Consider the following 19,160-nt stretch of genomic DNA (forward strand, 5'->3'; position numbering starts at 1 on the left):
CTGACCGAACACGCTGGCGTACCATTTGGCTACCTCAGCACGACTCAAGGCAGGACACCAAACTTCCACATGTCGTCATTCCATTAGACAGCCGATGGTTGTCCATATTCGTAACTGCGAATACCTATCCTGTATTTCATAACGGCTGTAGTGGCTGCAGTCCTAGTCCTGGTTCCTTCGGACATGCATGTTCTTGGTTCCCTTTTTTTTTTTTTTTTTTTTTTTTTTTTTTTTGATGCGGTCCGCCACGAATTCCTCTCCTAAGCCAACCTCTTCATTTCAGAGTAGCAGTTGCAACCTACGTCCCCAATTATTTGCTAGATATATTCCGATCCTTGCGTCCCTGTACAGTTTTTATCCCCTATAGCTCTTTATCCCCTATAGCTCCCTCTAGTACCATGGAAGTCATTCACTGATGTCTTATCAGATGTCCTATCAACTTGTCCATTCTCCTTGTCAGTGTTTCCCACATATCCCTCTCCGATTCTGTGTAGCACCTCCTCATTCCTCACCTCATCAGTCCACCTAGTTTTCAACATTCGTCTGCAGCACCTCACCTCAAATGCTTCGATTCTCTTCTGTTCCGGTTTCTCTACAGTCCGTGTTTCACTACCACACAATGCTGTCCTCCAAACGTACATTCTCAGACATTTCTTTCTCGAATTGACGCCTATGTTTGATACTAGTAGACTTCTCTTTGCCAGCAATGGCCTTTTTGCCAGTGCTAGTCTGCTTTTGATGTCCTACTTGCTCCGTCCATCATTTGTTATTTTACTGCCTAGGTAGCAGAATTCCTTAACTTCATCTTCTTCGTGACCATCAATCCCCTGATGTGAAATTTGTCGCTTGTCTCATTTCTGCTGCCTCTCATTACTTTCGTCTTTCTTCGAATTACTCTCAGTCCATATTCTGTACTCATTAGGCGGCTCATTCCATCCAGCACATCATGTAACTGTCCTTCATTTCCTCTGAGGATAGAAATGTCATCAGTGTATCGTATCATTGATATCCTTTCAACTTGTATTTTAATTCCACTCCTGAACCTTTATTTCCATCATTACTTCTTCGATGTACAGAATGAACAGTAGGGGCGAAAGACTACATCTCTGTCTTAACCCTTTTTAATACAAGTACTTAGTTCTTCCTCATCCACTCTCATTATATAATTGCAAATTACCCGTCTCTCTCCATAGCTTTTTCTCAGAATTTCGAACACCTTGCTCCATTTTGTATTTTCCAGGTCGACAAATCTTATGAACATGCCTTGATTTTTGTTTAGTCTTGCTTCGATTATCAACTGCAATGTCAGAATGGCCTCTCTGGTGCCTTTACCTTTCCTAAATCCTACCTAATTGGTTGTCATCTGCCGGCCGGTGTGGCTGAGCGGTTCTAGGCGCTACAGTCTGGAACCGCGCGACCGCTACGGTCACAGGTTCGAATCCTGCCTCGGGCATGGGTGTGTGTGACGTCCTTAGGTTGGTCAGGTTTAAGTAGTTCTAAGTTCTAGGGGACTGATGACCTAGCAGTTAAGTCCCATAGTGCTCAGAGCCAGCCATTTGCCAATCACAATCCCATTATTTATTTTGCCGCCAACGGTTTCAACCCGCGATGGGGTCATTTTCAGGGCAATTTACGCCATTTGGTCACTCGCTAGAGTCGTCACCCTAAATTAATCGCTGTCATCTCCACACAACTATGTTGTCTAAAAATTTGTGACCATTTTATTTCATATAGTTCAATAACTGTCTTCCTGTCTGTCATACTAACAAACGTAAATCCTCCTGATGATGAAGGTTTACACTTTCGAAACGCGTCGTGGAGATTAACAAACAATTTTTTCTTTTTATTTTCAGTTAACTGATTCAGAGGACACTGCCACCTCCCATCACCGCCGAAGCCAGCCGCACCGCGACCAGACCCACAGTGCAGTGGATTCGACTCCGCCGCGGCAGCGCAACAGGTCGGACGCTCAACAAGTGTCTCCGGAGCGAGCTGCGAGCAGCCAGGGAGCAGCCGGGCAGCAGGTGCCCCTCCCCCTCCCCCGCCACCGCCCCCGCTCTCACCTGCCGGCCGCTGCGCACGGCTCGTTTCGTCCTCGCCGTCCTTTTTCCGACCGGCCGCTCTCCGCTCTCTGGCCCTCTCGCTCTCGCGGTGTCCGCGTGTGAGTCGCCGCCTTTCCTTTTTTTCGCCTCTTTGTTCCCCACTCCCTCGCGCCAGCGCCCGGCCCGGGCTATTATTTCGCCCCCTGTACCACTGGGAACGAGCTCCAGCTTCTTCCAGCCCGGGGAGAGGGGACGCAACGTCCGTTCGCCTCGCCTTGGAAACTGCTCTCTCTCTCTTCGTCTGTCTTTCTTTCTCCCACCCCCTCCTGCGCCTCATCTGTTCCTGCCGTCATCGCCGGTTTCCTTTTTCGCCCACAAAAAAACGACCGAGACTCGTCGGGGTCCTCGGTGACTCCACTCCGCCTGGTGGAATCTGTGGAATTTCGCAACGCACAACTCTTCTCCACTGGTGAAGACTCCCTTCCATGTGAGACTCTCGCTCTCCGACGAGAACTTCTCTTACTTCTCAATAACTGCCCAAAAACACTGAACGACCATTCCTCTGAACTACCAACTGGGACCTCCAGGCCGGTCCAGACCTCAGGGTACAGCCTACGCAGGGATCTATTTACCTCTTAAATCTCGCTACTGAACCAGCCAGTTCTGGCACGAAGATATCTGGTGGAATCTGTACAGTCCTGGAACCTACTACTTCGCCACTGGTAAACTCCCTCCCCTGCAAGGGCTAGCTTCTTCATAGACCCTCAATCTCTCACGATATTTCCACCCATTTGTCAACATCCCCCAAAAAAACGCCCTTCTCTGCTTCTCTGTACCCTAAAGTGCCCAACTGGAACAGTGTTTAGGGACTGACTGATTAGTTTGATGTACTGCCACAGTTCCTCGGACTTGTAAAATCTACGAGAGTTCACAGACATTCCATTGGAGTGACTTCTCTTGTTCGGTGTTGAGCAATTTTGGAAGAATTCCTGAAAGAAGTTAACCAGTGGATTCCAACTGTTATAAACTCCTGAGTGGGTTGCCATCAGTGTTCCTCCTGCAGTGCTGCTGAGCTTGTCCACTCGACTGGTGAAGAGCACTCGGGTGTGTCAGGGCTCTGCGAAAATGGGATGCGGTGTCAGACTGCGAGGCCAGTTGCTATCGTGTGAGTGACAGACCCAGAGTGTCTCGGTGTGTTGGGTGCGGTGGTGCTTGACAAGTGTGGACCTGCGAGTAGAACAGGTGCCGGCCATTTCCGAAGTGACACCAATCGGGGGCTCAGCAGCCGGTATCGAGGTGCCTCGACTCGGAGTGACCTCGTGTCGAATTCGTCGTTTGCCAAGAGTGACCCTCCAAAAGGGGCGGTGAGACTGATTGGGAAAGTTGAGGTGTGCAGTTTGGTGCCTCGAGTGACTTCCGGATCAGGTGGTAGATCGGACTGGTGGAGGTCGGGAGGCGTCCGGACGCCGGACGGGACGGACTAGAGAGTGCGCGGGCGGTCCTCGGGACCGGTGGAGGGCGTCGCGGCGTCGACGATGCGCCGCCAGCCAGAGGCACGATGAGGGCGGCGTGGGTGGTGGTGGTGGCGGCGCTGGTGGTGGTGCTGGTGCCCGCCGTGGTGCTCGGCTGCGGGCCCGGCCGGGGCGGCGGCGGGCGCGGACCCAGCCGCAAGAGGCTGACGCCGCTCGTCTTCAAGCAGCACGTGCCGAACGTGAACGAGGTGTCAATGGCGGCGGCGGGCAAGCCGGAGAAGCGCGTCACGCGCAACGACGAGCGCTTCCGGGACCTCGTGCCCAACTACAACGCCGACATCATCTTCAAGGACGAGGAGGGCACCGGCGCCGACAGGCTCATGACGCAGGTCAGTCCGCAGCGCCTCGCATTCCCCTCTTACAAGGGGGGGAAGGCCTCAGACACGGCCAACCGATTTGGCTCAAATTTGGCAGGTCGCTTGTGTACAACCTAAAACGAAGGAATCTAAGATATTTTGGGTCAACACCCCTGCTTTTTTTAGAGAATCACCCCTAAACGTTATGACGAGCAGTCGACCCAAAATCGACGGGATTGATAGATAATTGTAAATAGAGCATTTTTCATCATCAAGTATGGGGTCCGCAAACGCAAACGTTTCCAGAAATCGAGGATAGAAACTTTTACAGCTGCAGCTTCTATACCCACATGGTAAACGCTTTTCGCCGACAGCACCGATAGCATGCCGGCGCGGTAGCTAAGCGTGTTAGGTCAGAGGGTTAGCAGCCCTCTGTAAAAAAAAAAAAAAAAAAAAAAAAAAAAAACCTCAGTTAATCGATCAACAACGAACTTAAGCGGATATCTTACGACGTCCGCACCGAGCAGGTGCAACGAACGAAAGCGAACAAAATGAGATTAAAAAAAAAATAGCGTAACGGCCAAGGTAACTGGCTGCGAATAGGAGAACCCGGGTTCGAATCTCCAAGAAACCTAGTGGATGTTCTTTTCGTTTGTATTTTTCCATATCTCAATTGATAGATATAACAGGGTTAATAAGGTAAGTAAATCAATAAGGAATGATAATAATAAGGTAGGCAAATAACCCTCCTATCCCTATCAATTGAGATATGGAAAAATACAAACAAAAAGAATAACATCCGCTAAGTTTCTTCGAGATTCGAACCCGGGTTTTCCGATTCCCAGACAGTTACGTTTTTTTCTGTTTCTTTTTTTTTTCATTTTGTTCGTTGTTGATCGTTGGGTTTGGTCGTTGTGGATGACATCCATTCAAGTTCGTTTGTTGATCCTTCCACTAAGTTTTTTTTTTATTACAGAAGCCAACCAGCTCTCTGACCGAACACACTGAGCAACCGTGCCAGCTTTACCTTGGCCGTTGCGCTATTGCGGCTGTCACGAAAAGTGTTTACCATGTGGGTACAGAAGCGGCAGTTGTAAAAGTTTCTTTCCTCGATTTCTGGAAAACTATGCGTTTGTGGACCCCATACCTGACGATGAAAAATGCTCTATTTACAATTATCTATCGATCCCTCCAATTTTGAGTCGATTGATCGTCATAACCTTCAGGGGTGATTTTCTCAAAATCGTGGGGGTGTTGACCCAAAATATCTTAGAGTCTTTCATTTTAGGTTGTACACAAGCGACCTGCCAAATTAGAGCCAAGTCGGTTGGCCGTGTCTGAGGCCTTCCCCTTGTTAGTCTCTAATGCTTTCAGGGAGACACCGAGTCCTGTCAGGGTCGCCATTTCAGATATTCCAATGGAAGCCACTTTGTGTGTGGTAGTAGCACAGTCTAGTGAGGACAGTCAAGACACTCTTTGGTCTTATTACTGTTTGACAGCTAGAGCAACACTAGCGCTCCAAGCAGTGAGATATACGTCAAAGGATAATGTTTGGTTTTAAGGGGGGATGTAATGCAAAATATAAACATTTATTTAAAAAATCATTACAGTCATATTTATTAATGCACAAATCTAAAATTTTGCATGTGTAAAGCAAAAGAGCTGTGTTTTAATGAAAAATACAATAAAATACGCATAATTAATATTTTGCCAGAAATCTGAATTTTTAATTTTTTTAATGTACTTATTATAAAAAGCCATAACTCTAAACATGCAGTTAATCTGAAAATTTTATTGTAGTGTCCTGGGAAGGTTATAAGACGACTGATTATCATTTTATGGTACAAATTGTATTATTAACAGAGTTTTTAATTTTTCACATCCAAAATTAACTTTTTTTCCTACAAATCAGAATGTCATTGTAGAATCTCGTATTTTTTAGCTGCGAACAGTTCCTGAAAACTTTATACCACTAGACCATATACTTTTTGAGAAAAGGCTTCTAATAACGTAAAAAATGAAACACAGAGAAAATGTGGTTCAACTATTTTCCTCTCATACTTGTACATGTAACAAGGTCACCTCAATTTTAAAATCCTCCATACTGATACTCATCCTCCAGGTTTCTCTTCTCTCCTCTTCGAATCTGCCTGCCCTATATTACAGGTAAGACACCGATCTGTTAGCTTGCTCGACCCTGCTGTCGCCGATGGTGTAAAATGCATATGTTATAAACACACCAGCGTCTGCACCAAATCTCTTCAGCACTTCAACAGTGGAAAAACGTTGTGTGGAGTGACGAGTCACGGTACACGGTGTGGCGGTCGGATGGCAGGGCGTAGGTATGCGGTCGGATGGCAGGGCGTGGGTATGCGGTCGCATGGCAGGGCGTGGGTATGCGGTCGGATGGCAGGGTGTGGGTATGCGGTCGGATGGCAGGGTGTGGGTATGCGGTCGGATGGCAGGGCGTGGGTATGCGGTCGGATGGCAGGGTGTGGGTATGCGGTCGGATGGCAGGGTGTGGGTATGCGGTCGGATGGCAGGGTGTGGGTATGCGGTCGGATGGCAGGGTGTGGGTATGCGGTCGGATGGCAGGGCGTGGGTATGCGGTCGGATGGCAGGGCGTGGGTATGCGGTCGGATGGCAGGGCGTGGGTATGCGGTCGGATGTCAGGGCGTGGGTATGGCGAATGCGCGGTGAACGTCGTCTGCCAGCGTGTGTAGTGCCGACAGTAAAATTCGGAGGCGGTGGTGATATGGTGCGGTCGTGTTTTTCATGGAGGGGGCTTGCACCGCTTATTTCCGGTATTGTAACATAAAACTGCATCTAGACACCTATTTTGAGTACTTCAAGTCCACAGAATCCAAACTAAGTTATTCAGACTTTCACTTGCATTCTGTGTCTTTCCGTGAATACACTTCCTCAATAAATCTGGGTTTGCATGAAACCTGAATGTGGGCTTAATTGAATTCATAACTGGTTCTGGTAATGTGTGATTACGTGATATACGTCTCATTTCTGTTATTGAACTTATACCAATCGATCCTGAATTTCTCTCCACGCCACCATATCTCTTCCTTCACCGCCTCTACAGCACCTCATATTCGTCGCGTTAGAGATGCACACCAGGAACAGATGAACAAAATATACTGTGTGGTCAAAAGTATCCTGAAACCTCCAGAAATATAGGTTTTTCATATTAGGTGCTTTGTGCTGCCACCTACTGCCTGATACTCTACATCAGCGACTAGTCATTAGACATGGCGAGAGGGCAGAATGGGGAGCTCCGGGGAACTCACGGACTTCGATCGTGGTCAGGTGATTGGGTGTCACTTGTGTTATACGTCTGCACGCGACGTTTCCAAACTCCTAAACATCCCTAGGTCCACTGTTTCCGATGTGATACTGAAGTGGAAACGTGAAGGGACACGTACAGCACAAGAGCGTACAGGTCGACCCCGTCTGTTGACTGACAGAGACCGCCGACAGTTGAAGAAATTGTTCAAATGGCTCTGAGCACTATAGGACTTCACATCTGAGGTTATCAGTCCCCTAGAACTCAGAACTACTTAAGCCTAACTAACCTAAGGACATCACACCCATCCATGCCCGAGGCAGGATTCGAACCTGCGACCGTAGCGGTCGCGTGGTTCTAGACTGAAGCGCCTAGAACCGCTCGGCCACACCGGCCGGCACAGTTGAAGAGGTTCGTAATGTGTAATAGGCAGACGTCTATCCAGACCATCACACAGGAATTTCAGACTGCGTCAGAATCCACTGCAAGAACTACGACAGTTAGACGGGAGGTGAGAAAACTTGGATTTCATGGTCGAGCAGTTGCTCATAAGCCACACATCACGCCGGTAAATGCCAAACGACGCATCGCTTGGTTTAAAGAGCGTGAACATTGGACGATTTAACAGTGGAAAAGCCGGCCGAAGTGGCCGTGCGGTTAAAGGCGCTGCAGTCTGGAACCGCAAGACCGCTACGGTCGCAGGTTCGAATCCTGCCTCGGGCATGCACCCCTTGTTGTTTTGCGAGGCACTATCACAGCACAGGCCTACGTTTATGTTTTAAGCTCCTTCTTTCTTCCCAATGTTGAAGAACAATTCGGGGATGGCGATTGCAACTTTCAACAAGATCGAGGAGCACCTCTTGATAATGCACGGCCTGTGGCGGAGTGGCTGGAGACAATAATAGTCCTGTAATGGACTGTCCTGCTCAGAGTCCTGACCTGAATCCTATAGAAGACGTCTGGGATGTTTTGGAATGCCGACTTCGTGCCAGGCCTCACCGACCGACATCGATACCTCTCCTCAGTGCAGCACTCCCGCTACGGTCGCAGGTTCGAATCCTGCCGCGGGGATGGATGTGTGTGATGTCCTTAGGTTAGTTAGGTTTAAGTAGTTCTAAGTTCTAGGCGACTGATGACCACAGCAGTTAAGTCCCATAGTGCTCAGAGCCATTTGAACCATATTTTTGCAGCACTCCGTGAAGAATGGCCCGCCATTACCCGAGAAACCTTCCAGCGCCGGGTTGAACGTATGCCTGCGAAAGTGGAAGCTGTCATCAAGTCTAAGGGTGGGTCAACATCACATTGAATTCCATCATTACCGATGGAGGGCGCCATTTTCAGCCAGGTGTCCGGTTACTTTTGGTCACATAGTGTACTTTATTGTCAACGTAAACCACCAAAAATTCAATTCGGTGTGTGCGTAGTGGACGTGGTGGCCATCGCGTTGGGCTGTCTCTATCGATCCATCTGTCCGGAAAGATAAATAGCGGTGAGAGCACATGAAGAAATGTGTCCACAAAAAACGTCATGAGTTAAGCTACCACTACCAAAAAATTGTGTAAATGTATGGAAGTGTATCCATAAAAACACTTATGAGGTAATCCGCCATCTAACACAGTCTTTTAGAAATAAATTTTTGTCGTCAGAGAAGGACTTTATGCTCACCCTGTAGTAAAGCCTTCTCTCTCATACACTCTATTCTAGTGGGAACTGGGGTGAGGTCGCATCTACTGACGATATATTGCGGCGATGTTGGCGAGAGGGATTTTTTTTCCCCCTCGGATTCCTAACTTAATTGGACGTAAAAATGAGAAAGTTTTCCGGGTGTTCAGAAATGGGATAAGTACTCTTCTGAGGATGTAGAAAGTTGACCAGGGTGGATGGTCTTCAGATGAGCCTAGAATGCCATCAGCTCCAAGTAGAGCGTTGGTGGTGACAGGCTCATGTTTGTCTGTACGCACGTCCATGTATTTCTCTATTCATGCCTTATGTAAAAAGGGATAATGGAAATTCTGTTATGGTTTTCAAATTCTCAGACTGGAGTGAGAATGAATGTGTGACTTTTAGGTACTGATATCATCATTCAGCGCCCCAGACACTAGTCAACTGTCTCCGCTTTTCCCCTTAGGAGGAGTGGTCATGTCGTAATATATCATTCCTGAACATGAAGAGGAGAGGATTTGGTGAAGCAATGATAAATTTCAGGTTTTATTTGGAGGTATTAACTTTTTGTTTATTAGATGGTTCAAAGGGCTCTGAGCACTATGGGACTTAACTTCTTAGGTCATCAGTCCCCTAGAACTTAGAACTACGAGGGCAGTTCAATAAGTAATGCAACACATTTTTTTCTCGGCCAATTTTGGTTGAAAAAACCGGAAATTTCTTGTGGAATATTTTCAAACATTCCCGCTTCGTCTCGTATAGTTTCATTGACTTCCGACAGGTGGCAGCGCTGTACGGAGCTGTTAAAATGGCGTCTGTAACGGATGTGCGTTGCAAACAACGGGCAGTGATCGAGTTTCTTTTGGCGGAAAACCAGGGCATCTCAGATATTCAGAGGCGCTTGCAGAATGTCTACGGTGATCTGGCAGTGGACAAAAGCACGGTGAGTCGTTGGGCAAAGCGTGTGTCATCATCACCGCAAGGTCAAGCAAGACTGTCTGATCTCCCGCGTGCGGGCCGGCCGTGCACAGCTGTGACTCCTACAATGGCGGAGCGTGCGAACACACTCATTCGAGATGATCGACGGATCACCATCAAACAACTCAGTGCTCAACTTGACATCTCTGTTGGTAGTGCTGTCACAGTTGTTCACCAGTTGGGATATTCAAAGGTTTGTTCCCGCTGGGTCCCTCGTTGTCTAACCGAACACCATAAAGAGCAAAGGAGAACCATCTGTGCAGAATTGCTTGCTCGTCATGTGTCAAAGATTGTTACAGGCGATGAAACATGGGTTCATCACTTCGAACCTGAAACAAAACGGCAATCAATGGAGTGGCGCCACACCCACTCCCCTACCAAGAAAAAGTTTAATGCCATACCCTCAGCCGGTAAAGTCATGGTTACAGTCTTCTGGGACGCTGAAGGGATTATTCTGTTCGATGTCCTTCCCCATGGTCAAACGATCAACTCTGAAGTGTATTGTGCTACTCTTCAGAAATTGAAGAAACGACTTCAGCGTGTTCGTAGGCACAAAAATCTGAACGAACTTCTCCTTCTTCATGACAACGCAAGACCTCACACAAGTCTTCGCACCGGAGAGGAGCTCACAAAACTTCAGTGGACTGTTCTTCCTCATGCACCCTACAGCCCCGATCTCGCACCGTCGGATTTCCATATGTTTGGCCCAATGAAGGACGCAATCCGTGGGAGGCACTACGCGGATGATGAAGAAGTTATTGATGCAGTACGACGTTGGCTCCGACATCGACCAGTGGAATGGTACCGTGCAGGCATGCAGGCCCTCATTTCAAGGTGGCGTAAGGCCGTAGCATTGAATGGAGATTACGTTGAAAAATAGTGTTGTGTAGCTAAAAGATTGGGGAATAACCTGGTGTATTTCAATGCTGAATAAAACAACCCCTGTTTCAGAAAAAAAAAATGTGTTGCATTACTTATTGAACTGCCCTCGTACTTAAACCTAACTAACCTAAGGACATCACACACATCCATACCCGAGGCAGGATTCGAACCTGGGACCGTAGCAGTCCCGCGGTTCCGGACTGCAGCTCCTAGAACCGCAAGGCCACCGCGGCCGGCTGTTTATTAAAGTATGGCGCTATAGACCTCGTCTTGACAAGGCGATCTTTGCTATTTTGTGTTCAGAAGTTAACCACTGCTTCCTTTTTCTTATGCCATTTTAATAAATTCAGTCTGGCTATGAATCACTCCCGGTAGATATTTACTTATTATGTGTCACTGTCTCTTTCACTGGTGCGACAAACGTCAAGATTTGAAACTTTCAGTCATTATTCAGGTGTAATGTGTACTGTTAATCAATTCAGTTAACGACGGCCCATCAGGTGTATCGCTCCCTTATAAGGTTCTAAGCTGACGTGTTATTCCGTTTGTATGTGACAGAATCCTTTTTCTCTCACAGATTATGAAATACCTGCATTATTGTGTTAAGATTTTTCAGAGACTGGTACCAATCACTATTTTTTCTCGACTGCCTTCAATTACTTAACAAAGCAACATGTTTCGAGGTACAAACCTCGTCCTCAGGTTACAATGGCAATACAAAACAAATCATTTAACAAAAGTGCGCATAGATATTGAAGTTGTTCTAAACGGTTTTGGTATGTGCGATGGCCATGCTGCGGAGAAAGATCAGGATAACCTAATGCAAGGAAATATTCCCTTCTTTTTTAGCCTACTGTTCACGTGGTAAACACTTTTAAATGATCACTCTCCTCGTACGAAATGGCTGTCTTCTTGTGCTGTGGCTCTCATGACGAAAGCACATATCGAAACTGTAAAGGATAATTTTGATATCTTTGCGTAGTCTTGTGATATCATTTTTGAATTGCCATTGTATTCTATAGACGAGGTCTGTATCTCGTTATATGCTTGTTTATAAGAACTTTAAGTAAATCAACAAAAATTAGCGACTGTTAGCGGTGTCTGAAAATCCTTTTCATATTTTTAAGACAATCTGTCAACAGTCAATTTGACCTTGACTTTTTTTTTTTTTGTGTATCATGAGGGTGAAGAACTTTTTTTTAGAAATAATGTCCCATAATTGTTCAAGTTTTACAGTGGCTGTGAAGACGTTAGCCAAGGGAGTGAATTCCAGAATTTATTAACACCCAGATACTTCGACACCTGCTGTACTACAATCGTCAGTCTGAGCCGTATTCCTCTCTTCATACGATACAGTTTGACTTCGCCATGCTCACTGGGTTCCCTGTGGCTTTGGTGCATACGTTGGCTTCGTTTACGTAGGTTAGGAGTGCCAAGGTCACTCTGCCCTTAGACCTGTATCAGCGATGCTGGTTAGCGACCGGTTGCCCTATATGTGGGAACAAGGCCCCGCTCACAAAGGAAGCCCTGTTCTTGCAGATTCGCGCGTTGTTTGCTGATTAAGCAAAAGAGAACAGAATGGGGGAAATCAGAGGACACGGGTCAACAGAGCAGGTGGATGTTATACGTTGGGAGGGCCATTTATCGCCTTCGGATCTGTCAGCGCGCTCTCGAGGCAGACATAATTTTGAATGAATTTACAGTTAATAAGCTATAAGGCGCACTTACACAAAATCAGAATCCTCCCAGCACGGATGAAATCCATAATACACTCCTGGAAATGGAAAAAAGAACACATTGACACCGGTGTGTCAGACCCACCATACTTGCTCCGGACACTGCGAGAGGACTGTACAAGCAATGATCACACGCACGGCACAGGGGACACACCAAGAACCGCGGTGTTGGCCGTCGAATGGCGCTAGTTGCGCAGCATTTGTGCACCGCCGCCGTCAGTGTCAGCCAGTTTGCCGTGGCATACGGAGCTCCATCGCAGTCTTTAACACTGGTAGCATGCCGCGACAGCGTGGACGTGAACCGTATGTGCAGTTGACGGACTTTGAGCGAGGGCGTATAGTGGGCATGCGGGAGGCCGGGTGGACGTACCGCCGAATTGCTCAACACGTGGGGCGTGAGGTCTCCACAGTACATCGATGTTGTCGCCAGTGGTCGGCGGAAGGTGCACGTGCCCGTCGACCTGGGACCAGACCGCAGCGACGCACGGATGCACGCCAAGACCGTAGGATCCTACGCAGTGCCGTAGGGGACCCCACCGCCACTTCCCAGCAAATTAGGGACACTGTTGCTCCTGGGGTATCGGCGAGGACCATTCGCAACCGTCTCCATGAAGCTGGGCTACGGTCCCGCACACCGTTAGGCCGTCTTCCGCTCACGCCCCAACATCGTGCAGCCCGCCTCCAGTGGTGTCGCGACAGGCGTGAATGGAGGGACGAATGGAGACGTGTCGTCTTCAGCGATGAGAGTCGCTTCTGCCTTGGTGCCAATGATGGTCGTATGCGTGTTTGGCGCCGTGCAGGTGAGTGCCACAATCAGGACTGCATACGACCGAGGCACACAGGGCCAACACCCGGCATCATGGTGTGGGGAGCGATCTCCTACACTGGCCGTACATCACTGGTGATCGTCGAGGGGACACTGAATAGTGCACGGTACATCCAAACCGTCATCGAACCCATCGTTCTACCATTCCTAGACCGGCAAGGGAACTTGCTGTTCCAACAGGACAATGCACGTCCGCATGTATCCCGTGCCACCCAACGTGCTCTAGAAGGTGTAAGTCAACTACCCTGGCCAGCAAGATCTCCGGATCTGTCCCCCATTGAGCATGTTTGGGACTGGATGAAGCGTCGTCTCACGCGGTCTGCACGTCCAGCACGAACGCTGGTCCAACTGAGGCGCCAGGTGGAAATGGCATGGCAAGCCGTTCCACAGGACTACATCCAGCATCTCTACGATCGTCTCCATGGGAGAATAGCAGCCTGCATTGCTGCGAAAGGTGGATATACACTGTAGTAGTGCCGACATTGTGCATGCTCTGTTGCCTGTGTCTATGTGCCTGTGGTTCTGTCAGTGTGATCATGTGATGTATCTGACCCCAGGAATGTGTCAATAAAGTTTCCCCTTCCTGGGACAATGAATTCACGGTGTTCTTATTTCAATTTCCAGGAGTGTATCATTAAAGGTTTCTCCAATGATAAGGCCACTGGGGGGATTTCAGTAACTGCTGTAAAGTGGAAAATTGCACATGGATATGAGGTCTGTTGAAAAAATTCCGGAACAAACGTTTTCTGCGCCGACATTTTACTTATTGTGACGTTCTCGTTCGAAATACTCTCCTCCACAATTGGTACACCGCTCGCAACGCCGGAATCAGTCTTGGGACGCCTCTTGCTCGATCGTCGAAGCACCGTCTGTGAGTTTGCTTTTGTCTCGTCTATAGCTCCCAGTGTTCGTCCTTGCAACGGGGTTTTCAGATCTGGAAATAAAAGGAAGTCCGCAGAAGGCGACTATGGAGGATGCGGCAGCACAGTGATTTCGTTTCTTCTGCAACAGTCGCGCACCAACAGGGATGAAAGTGCGGGTGGGCTACCGTGATGGAAATGTCGTGTGGCTAGGGCATCCCGTCGGGTAGACCGTTCGCCTGGTGCAGGTCTTTCGATTTGACGCCACTTCGGCGACCTGCGCGTCGATGGGAATGAAGTGAGGATAATTAGGACAACACAACACCCAGTCCCTGAGCGGAGAAAATCTCCGACCCAGCCGGGAATCGAACCCGGGCCCTTAGGATTGCCAGTCTGTCACGCTGACCACTCAGCCATGAACTCTCTCATTTCACGCCGTTAACTTCTCTCTCGCAGGTGTCGCAACACGTCGCGATAGTACCATCGATTAACAGTTTGCCCCTTTGGCACGAATTCATGATGAACTAATGCTTCAACGTCAAAGAAAGCTATGAGCATGTCTTTGACATTTGGCATGACCTGGCGGGCTTTTATTGTGGAGAACCTTTCCCGACCCATTGTGAAGATTGAACCTTGGTCTCAACATCATCACCGTAGACCCACGTCTCATCACCAGTTACGAGTCTCGTAAGGAACATCTTGTTCTCATTTGCATGATCCAAAAACTCTTCGCAGATTTCGAGGCGAAGTCTTTCTGGTCTTGACTCATGAGCCGTGGGACGAACTTGGCGGCAACACGACGCATTGAAAGATGCTGTGTCGGGATTTCATCACGTGATCCAGCTGAAATGTCACATTCTACTGCAAATTCTTGGACAGTCGAACTTCGATTGGCACGGGCGATTTCGTTGACGTTCCTGGCAGGAGCGTCGTCAGTAGACGTCGAAGGTTCATATGGCTCTGAGCACTATGGGACTCAACATCTGAGGTCATCAGTCCCCCTAGTACTTAGAACTACTTAAACCTAACTAACCTAAGGACATCACACACATCCGTGCCCGAGGCAGGATTCGAACCTGCGACCGTAGCCGTCGCGCGGTACCAAACTGTAGCGCCTAGGCCGGCCGAAGTGGCCGTGCGGTTAAAGGCGCTGCAGTCTGGAACCGCAAGACCGCTACGGTCGCAGGTTCGAATCCTGCCTCGGGCATGGATGTTTGTGATGTCCTTAGGTTAGTTAGGTTTAAGTAGTTCTAAGTTCTAGGGGACTAATGACCTCAGCAGTTGAGTCCCATAGTGCTCAGAGCCATTTGAACCATTTTTTTTTGTAGCGCCTAGAACCGCTCGGTCACTCCGGCCGGCAGACGTCGAATGGCGTCCTGAACGAGGGTCATCTTTAATCATCGTCCGGCCATTTTTAAACAGTGTGAACCATTCGTAACACCGTAGGGTTACTGCACCATTTGGTGTGTTTCTGTAAATGTTTGAGTTTCATGCAAAATCTAACGCAAACCCTTTGCTCCTCTAACTATGCCGTCTCGAAATTCGCAAACTCTGCGACACAACTTTCTACTCAATACAGCACTGAACAACAACTGACAGACATACAACAGTGAAACTTCCGGCAGTTACACATTAAACACAGGCGTGTACAGGGATGCCAACCGCATTTTGTTCCAACACACCATTGTCACTAAAATACGGATGCTGCGAGATTTTTTAAACAGACCCCCTGTAACAGTGACAATCAGTCTGTAAGAGAATTCTGGAACTCTATACGCTTCCACATCCCGACCTTTGTATTTCACTTTACTTTGTATATGACAAGGGCCTTATCGACCATATGCCTGCTCTACGAGCCTCGTCCATTCTCTTCTGTCGACTGCTATGTTTGTCGACTGCGTCAAAAAAATGGTTCAAATGGCTCTGAGCACTGTGGGAGTTAAAAATCTGAGATAATCAGTCCCCTAGAACGTAGATCTACTTAAACCTAACTAACCTAAGGACATCACACACATCCATATACTTATATAAAATTACGAAATATTCACTTATATGTTAGATCATTATTATTTCATATTTGTTGCGGCAGTACAAAGCACATAAACAAGCCTAACACGTCTTAAAGAAGTAACTGTCAAAGACTGTAAGCTCTAGAAGACACAATAAATATAGAAGCATCACAGATAAAAGCTTACAAGTGTTAAGTGTCAGCCGGCCGGAGTGGCCGAGCGGTTCTATGCGCTACAGTCTGGAACCGCGCGACCGCTACGGTCGCAGGTTCGAATTCTGCCTCGGGCATGGATGTGTGTGATGTCCTTAGGTTAGTTAGGTTTAAGTAGTTCTAAGTTCTAGGCGACTGATGACCTCAGATGTTAAGTCTCATAGTGCTGAGAGCCATCTGAACCATTTTTAAGTGTCATCCGACCACCTTAATCCTTTGGAGGTGGCGTTGTGAATCATTATCTTTGCATTTACAATAGTAAAAATTTAAATCAGTGCGTACATGTCTCTTGTTTATTTGCTTTGTATTGCCGCAAAAAATATGACATAATAACCATATAATAAGTAAGTGAATATCTCGTAATTTTATATCAGTGTACATCTAATATTTCAAAAAATTCAATTTTTTACTGTGTGTCTTACTATTTGCATGTTCCAGCTTTTAGCGTTGTACTTAATAATGGCATAAAAGCCGAAATCTAGATAGTACAGAAGATAAATACAGTAATAAACTGTCAAATGGTATCTTTGCCTTTCGCGGGCAAGTGCTCTACCATCTGAGCTACCCAAGCACGACTCACGCCTCGTCCTCAAAGCTTTGCTTCTGCCAGTACCTCGTCTCCTACCTTCCAAACTTTACAGAAACTCTCCTGCGAAACTTGCAGAACTAGCACTCCTGAAAGAAAGGACATAGCGAAGACGTGGCTTAGCTACAGCCTGGTTGATGTTTCCAGAATGAGATTTTCACTGAGTTGCGTGCTTGGGTAGCACAGATGGTAGAGCACTTGCCCGCGAAAAGGCAAAGGTCCCAAGTTCGAGTCTCGGTCCAGGACACAGGTTTACTCTGCCAGGAAGTTTCATATCACCGCACACTCCGCTGCAGAGTAAAAATCTCATTCTGGAGTCAAATGTTAGTTTGCTACTTTTTTTAATGATAGGTCGGTTAGTTGGAGTTTAAGTATCTCACCAACTGTAAAGTAAGTTTTGGACTTAACCTAATGTCAAAATATTGCTTTTCAATTCTGCAGGTGTGATAGAACCGGTGTCCTTTGTCCCAGAACCATTTCTGTGAATATAACTTCGAGTGCTGTGGCTGGCCCCTCTTCCGAAGGATTCGTCGAGTAGCTGTCAATCGTATGACAAGCATCATTTGTTCATTTATTTAAACGAACCATATAGGGACAGTTGCCGACCGCTGTGGCCGACGGAGAGAGGTGGCGCAGTGGTTAGACACTGGACTCGCATTCGGGAGGACGACGGTTCAATCCCGCGTCCGGCTATCCTGATTTAGGTTTTCCGTGATTTCCCTAATCCGCTCCAGGCAAATGCCGGGATGGTTCCTTTGAAAGGGCACGGCCGACTTCCTTCCCCTTCCTTCCCTAATCCGATGAGACCGATGACCTCGCTGTTTGGTCTCTCCCCCCAAACAACCTGTGGTGTGCGTACTGTAAGACCTTCGATACACACACCATCAGATTATTTGACTTGTCGCTCTAACGAAGTAGGCGAGTGTCAGCAATATGTCTCGTGGTCTTATTGGGGCGTGTTTATCTTCTGCCGTTAGGTCAGACGATAGAAATGCCACTTGCACGCTTAGAGTAGCAGATTGACAGTGACCAACTTTAAGCAGAACTTGATTAATTTTCACACACATCTATTAAAATAATATAAATCATAGAAATTACTTATCTTGATTCTGGATACTGTTTACAATTGACAATCTGAAGTTCCTTTGGTCTTGGTACGTTAATCTTATTCTCACATATCTCTGATACTTGACAAAGTGTCTATACATTTCTCTTCATGGCTATGTACAGGAATATGGTAATCTTATTAGGCGCAGACTGAAACTTGACTATAGACTGGTACAGACAAATGGAGACTGGTGCAGACAAATGCAGACTGACTAATCGGAGGTCTGTACACTCGTTATAATACCTCGTGCGTTCAGGTATCACTACGCGAGTGTGATCTGCGAGGAGAAAAGGTTCTAAATTAGCAGCAATCTCATTGGCTGCGTTACATATTAATACCCGGATCGGCGGAAGCAGAATTTGGCCCGTCTCTAAGGCAGCGCCATCTCGTAGTGCGGAGACGGACGAGCGCTGCGCCTGCGCTGTTGTGCTTAGCGGAGCGCGCTCTAGTGGGAAAGTTGTGTACGCGCTGACTAGCGGAACTATGTACACAACACAACCCAACCCCAGCTGTGGCCGAGCGGTTCTAGGCGTTTGTCCAAAACCGTGCTGCTGCTATGGTCGCAGGTTCGATTCCTGCCCCGGGTATGGATGTGTGTGGTGTCCTTAGGTTAGTTAGGTTTAAGTAGTTCTAAATTCTAGGGGACTGATGACCTCATAAGTCCCATAGTGCTCAGAGCCATTTGAACAAACTGTCGGAACCGCGATACGCTGAATTCTGGCGTATTACGTTCCAGAGATAGACAAACAAGATATTACGCAGGTGGTCATTAGGTTTCGGTTCATCAGTGTATACGCTACATGGCCTAGTAAAAGTATTAAACACGTACAGCACTTGCGCAGAGAACTGTAACTCTAATAATTTACATACTTGCTGACGTGTATGAGAAATGTCGAAGCTGTTGCTTGTTTCCTGAATAGAGGGCACGGTGAGATAGAAAGTGTTGGCAGCTTTAATTGTCTCCGGTGAATATCGCAACCGAAAACTGGCGAAAGAGGTGCTAACGACACCAGATCAGAAAAGATGTTCAAAGATTTTAGCAGAAAAGCCTCTATGTACCCCGAGAAGAACTAGCTCAAGGCGACCAAACTAAGACACTACGACAGTGTGCACTGTACACTAGTGAATGAAAGCAC

General features: G+C 47.5%; 1 protein-coding gene across 1 annotated transcript in view; it reads left to right on the top strand.

Annotated features, from left to right (window-relative positions):
- The window catches only part of LOC124552266 (sonic hedgehog protein), a 548,478-nt gene that overhangs the window by 40,019 nt on the left and 489,299 nt on the right, over window positions 1-19,160 (top strand). The window contains exons 2-3 of the mRNA XM_047126546.1: window positions 1,854-2,161; window positions 3,708-3,903. Coding sequence (XP_046982502.1) covers window positions 1,854-2,161; window positions 3,708-3,903 — 504 coding nt within the window. The remainder of the gene's footprint in view (window positions 1-1,853; window positions 2,162-3,707; window positions 3,904-19,160) is intronic.

Source organism: Schistocerca americana, chromosome 10 (assembly GCF_021461395.2).
Source record: "Schistocerca americana isolate TAMUIC-IGC-003095 chromosome 10, iqSchAmer2.1, whole genome shotgun sequence".
Taxonomy (NCBI): Eukaryota; Metazoa; Arthropoda; class Insecta; order Orthoptera; family Acrididae; genus Schistocerca; species Schistocerca americana.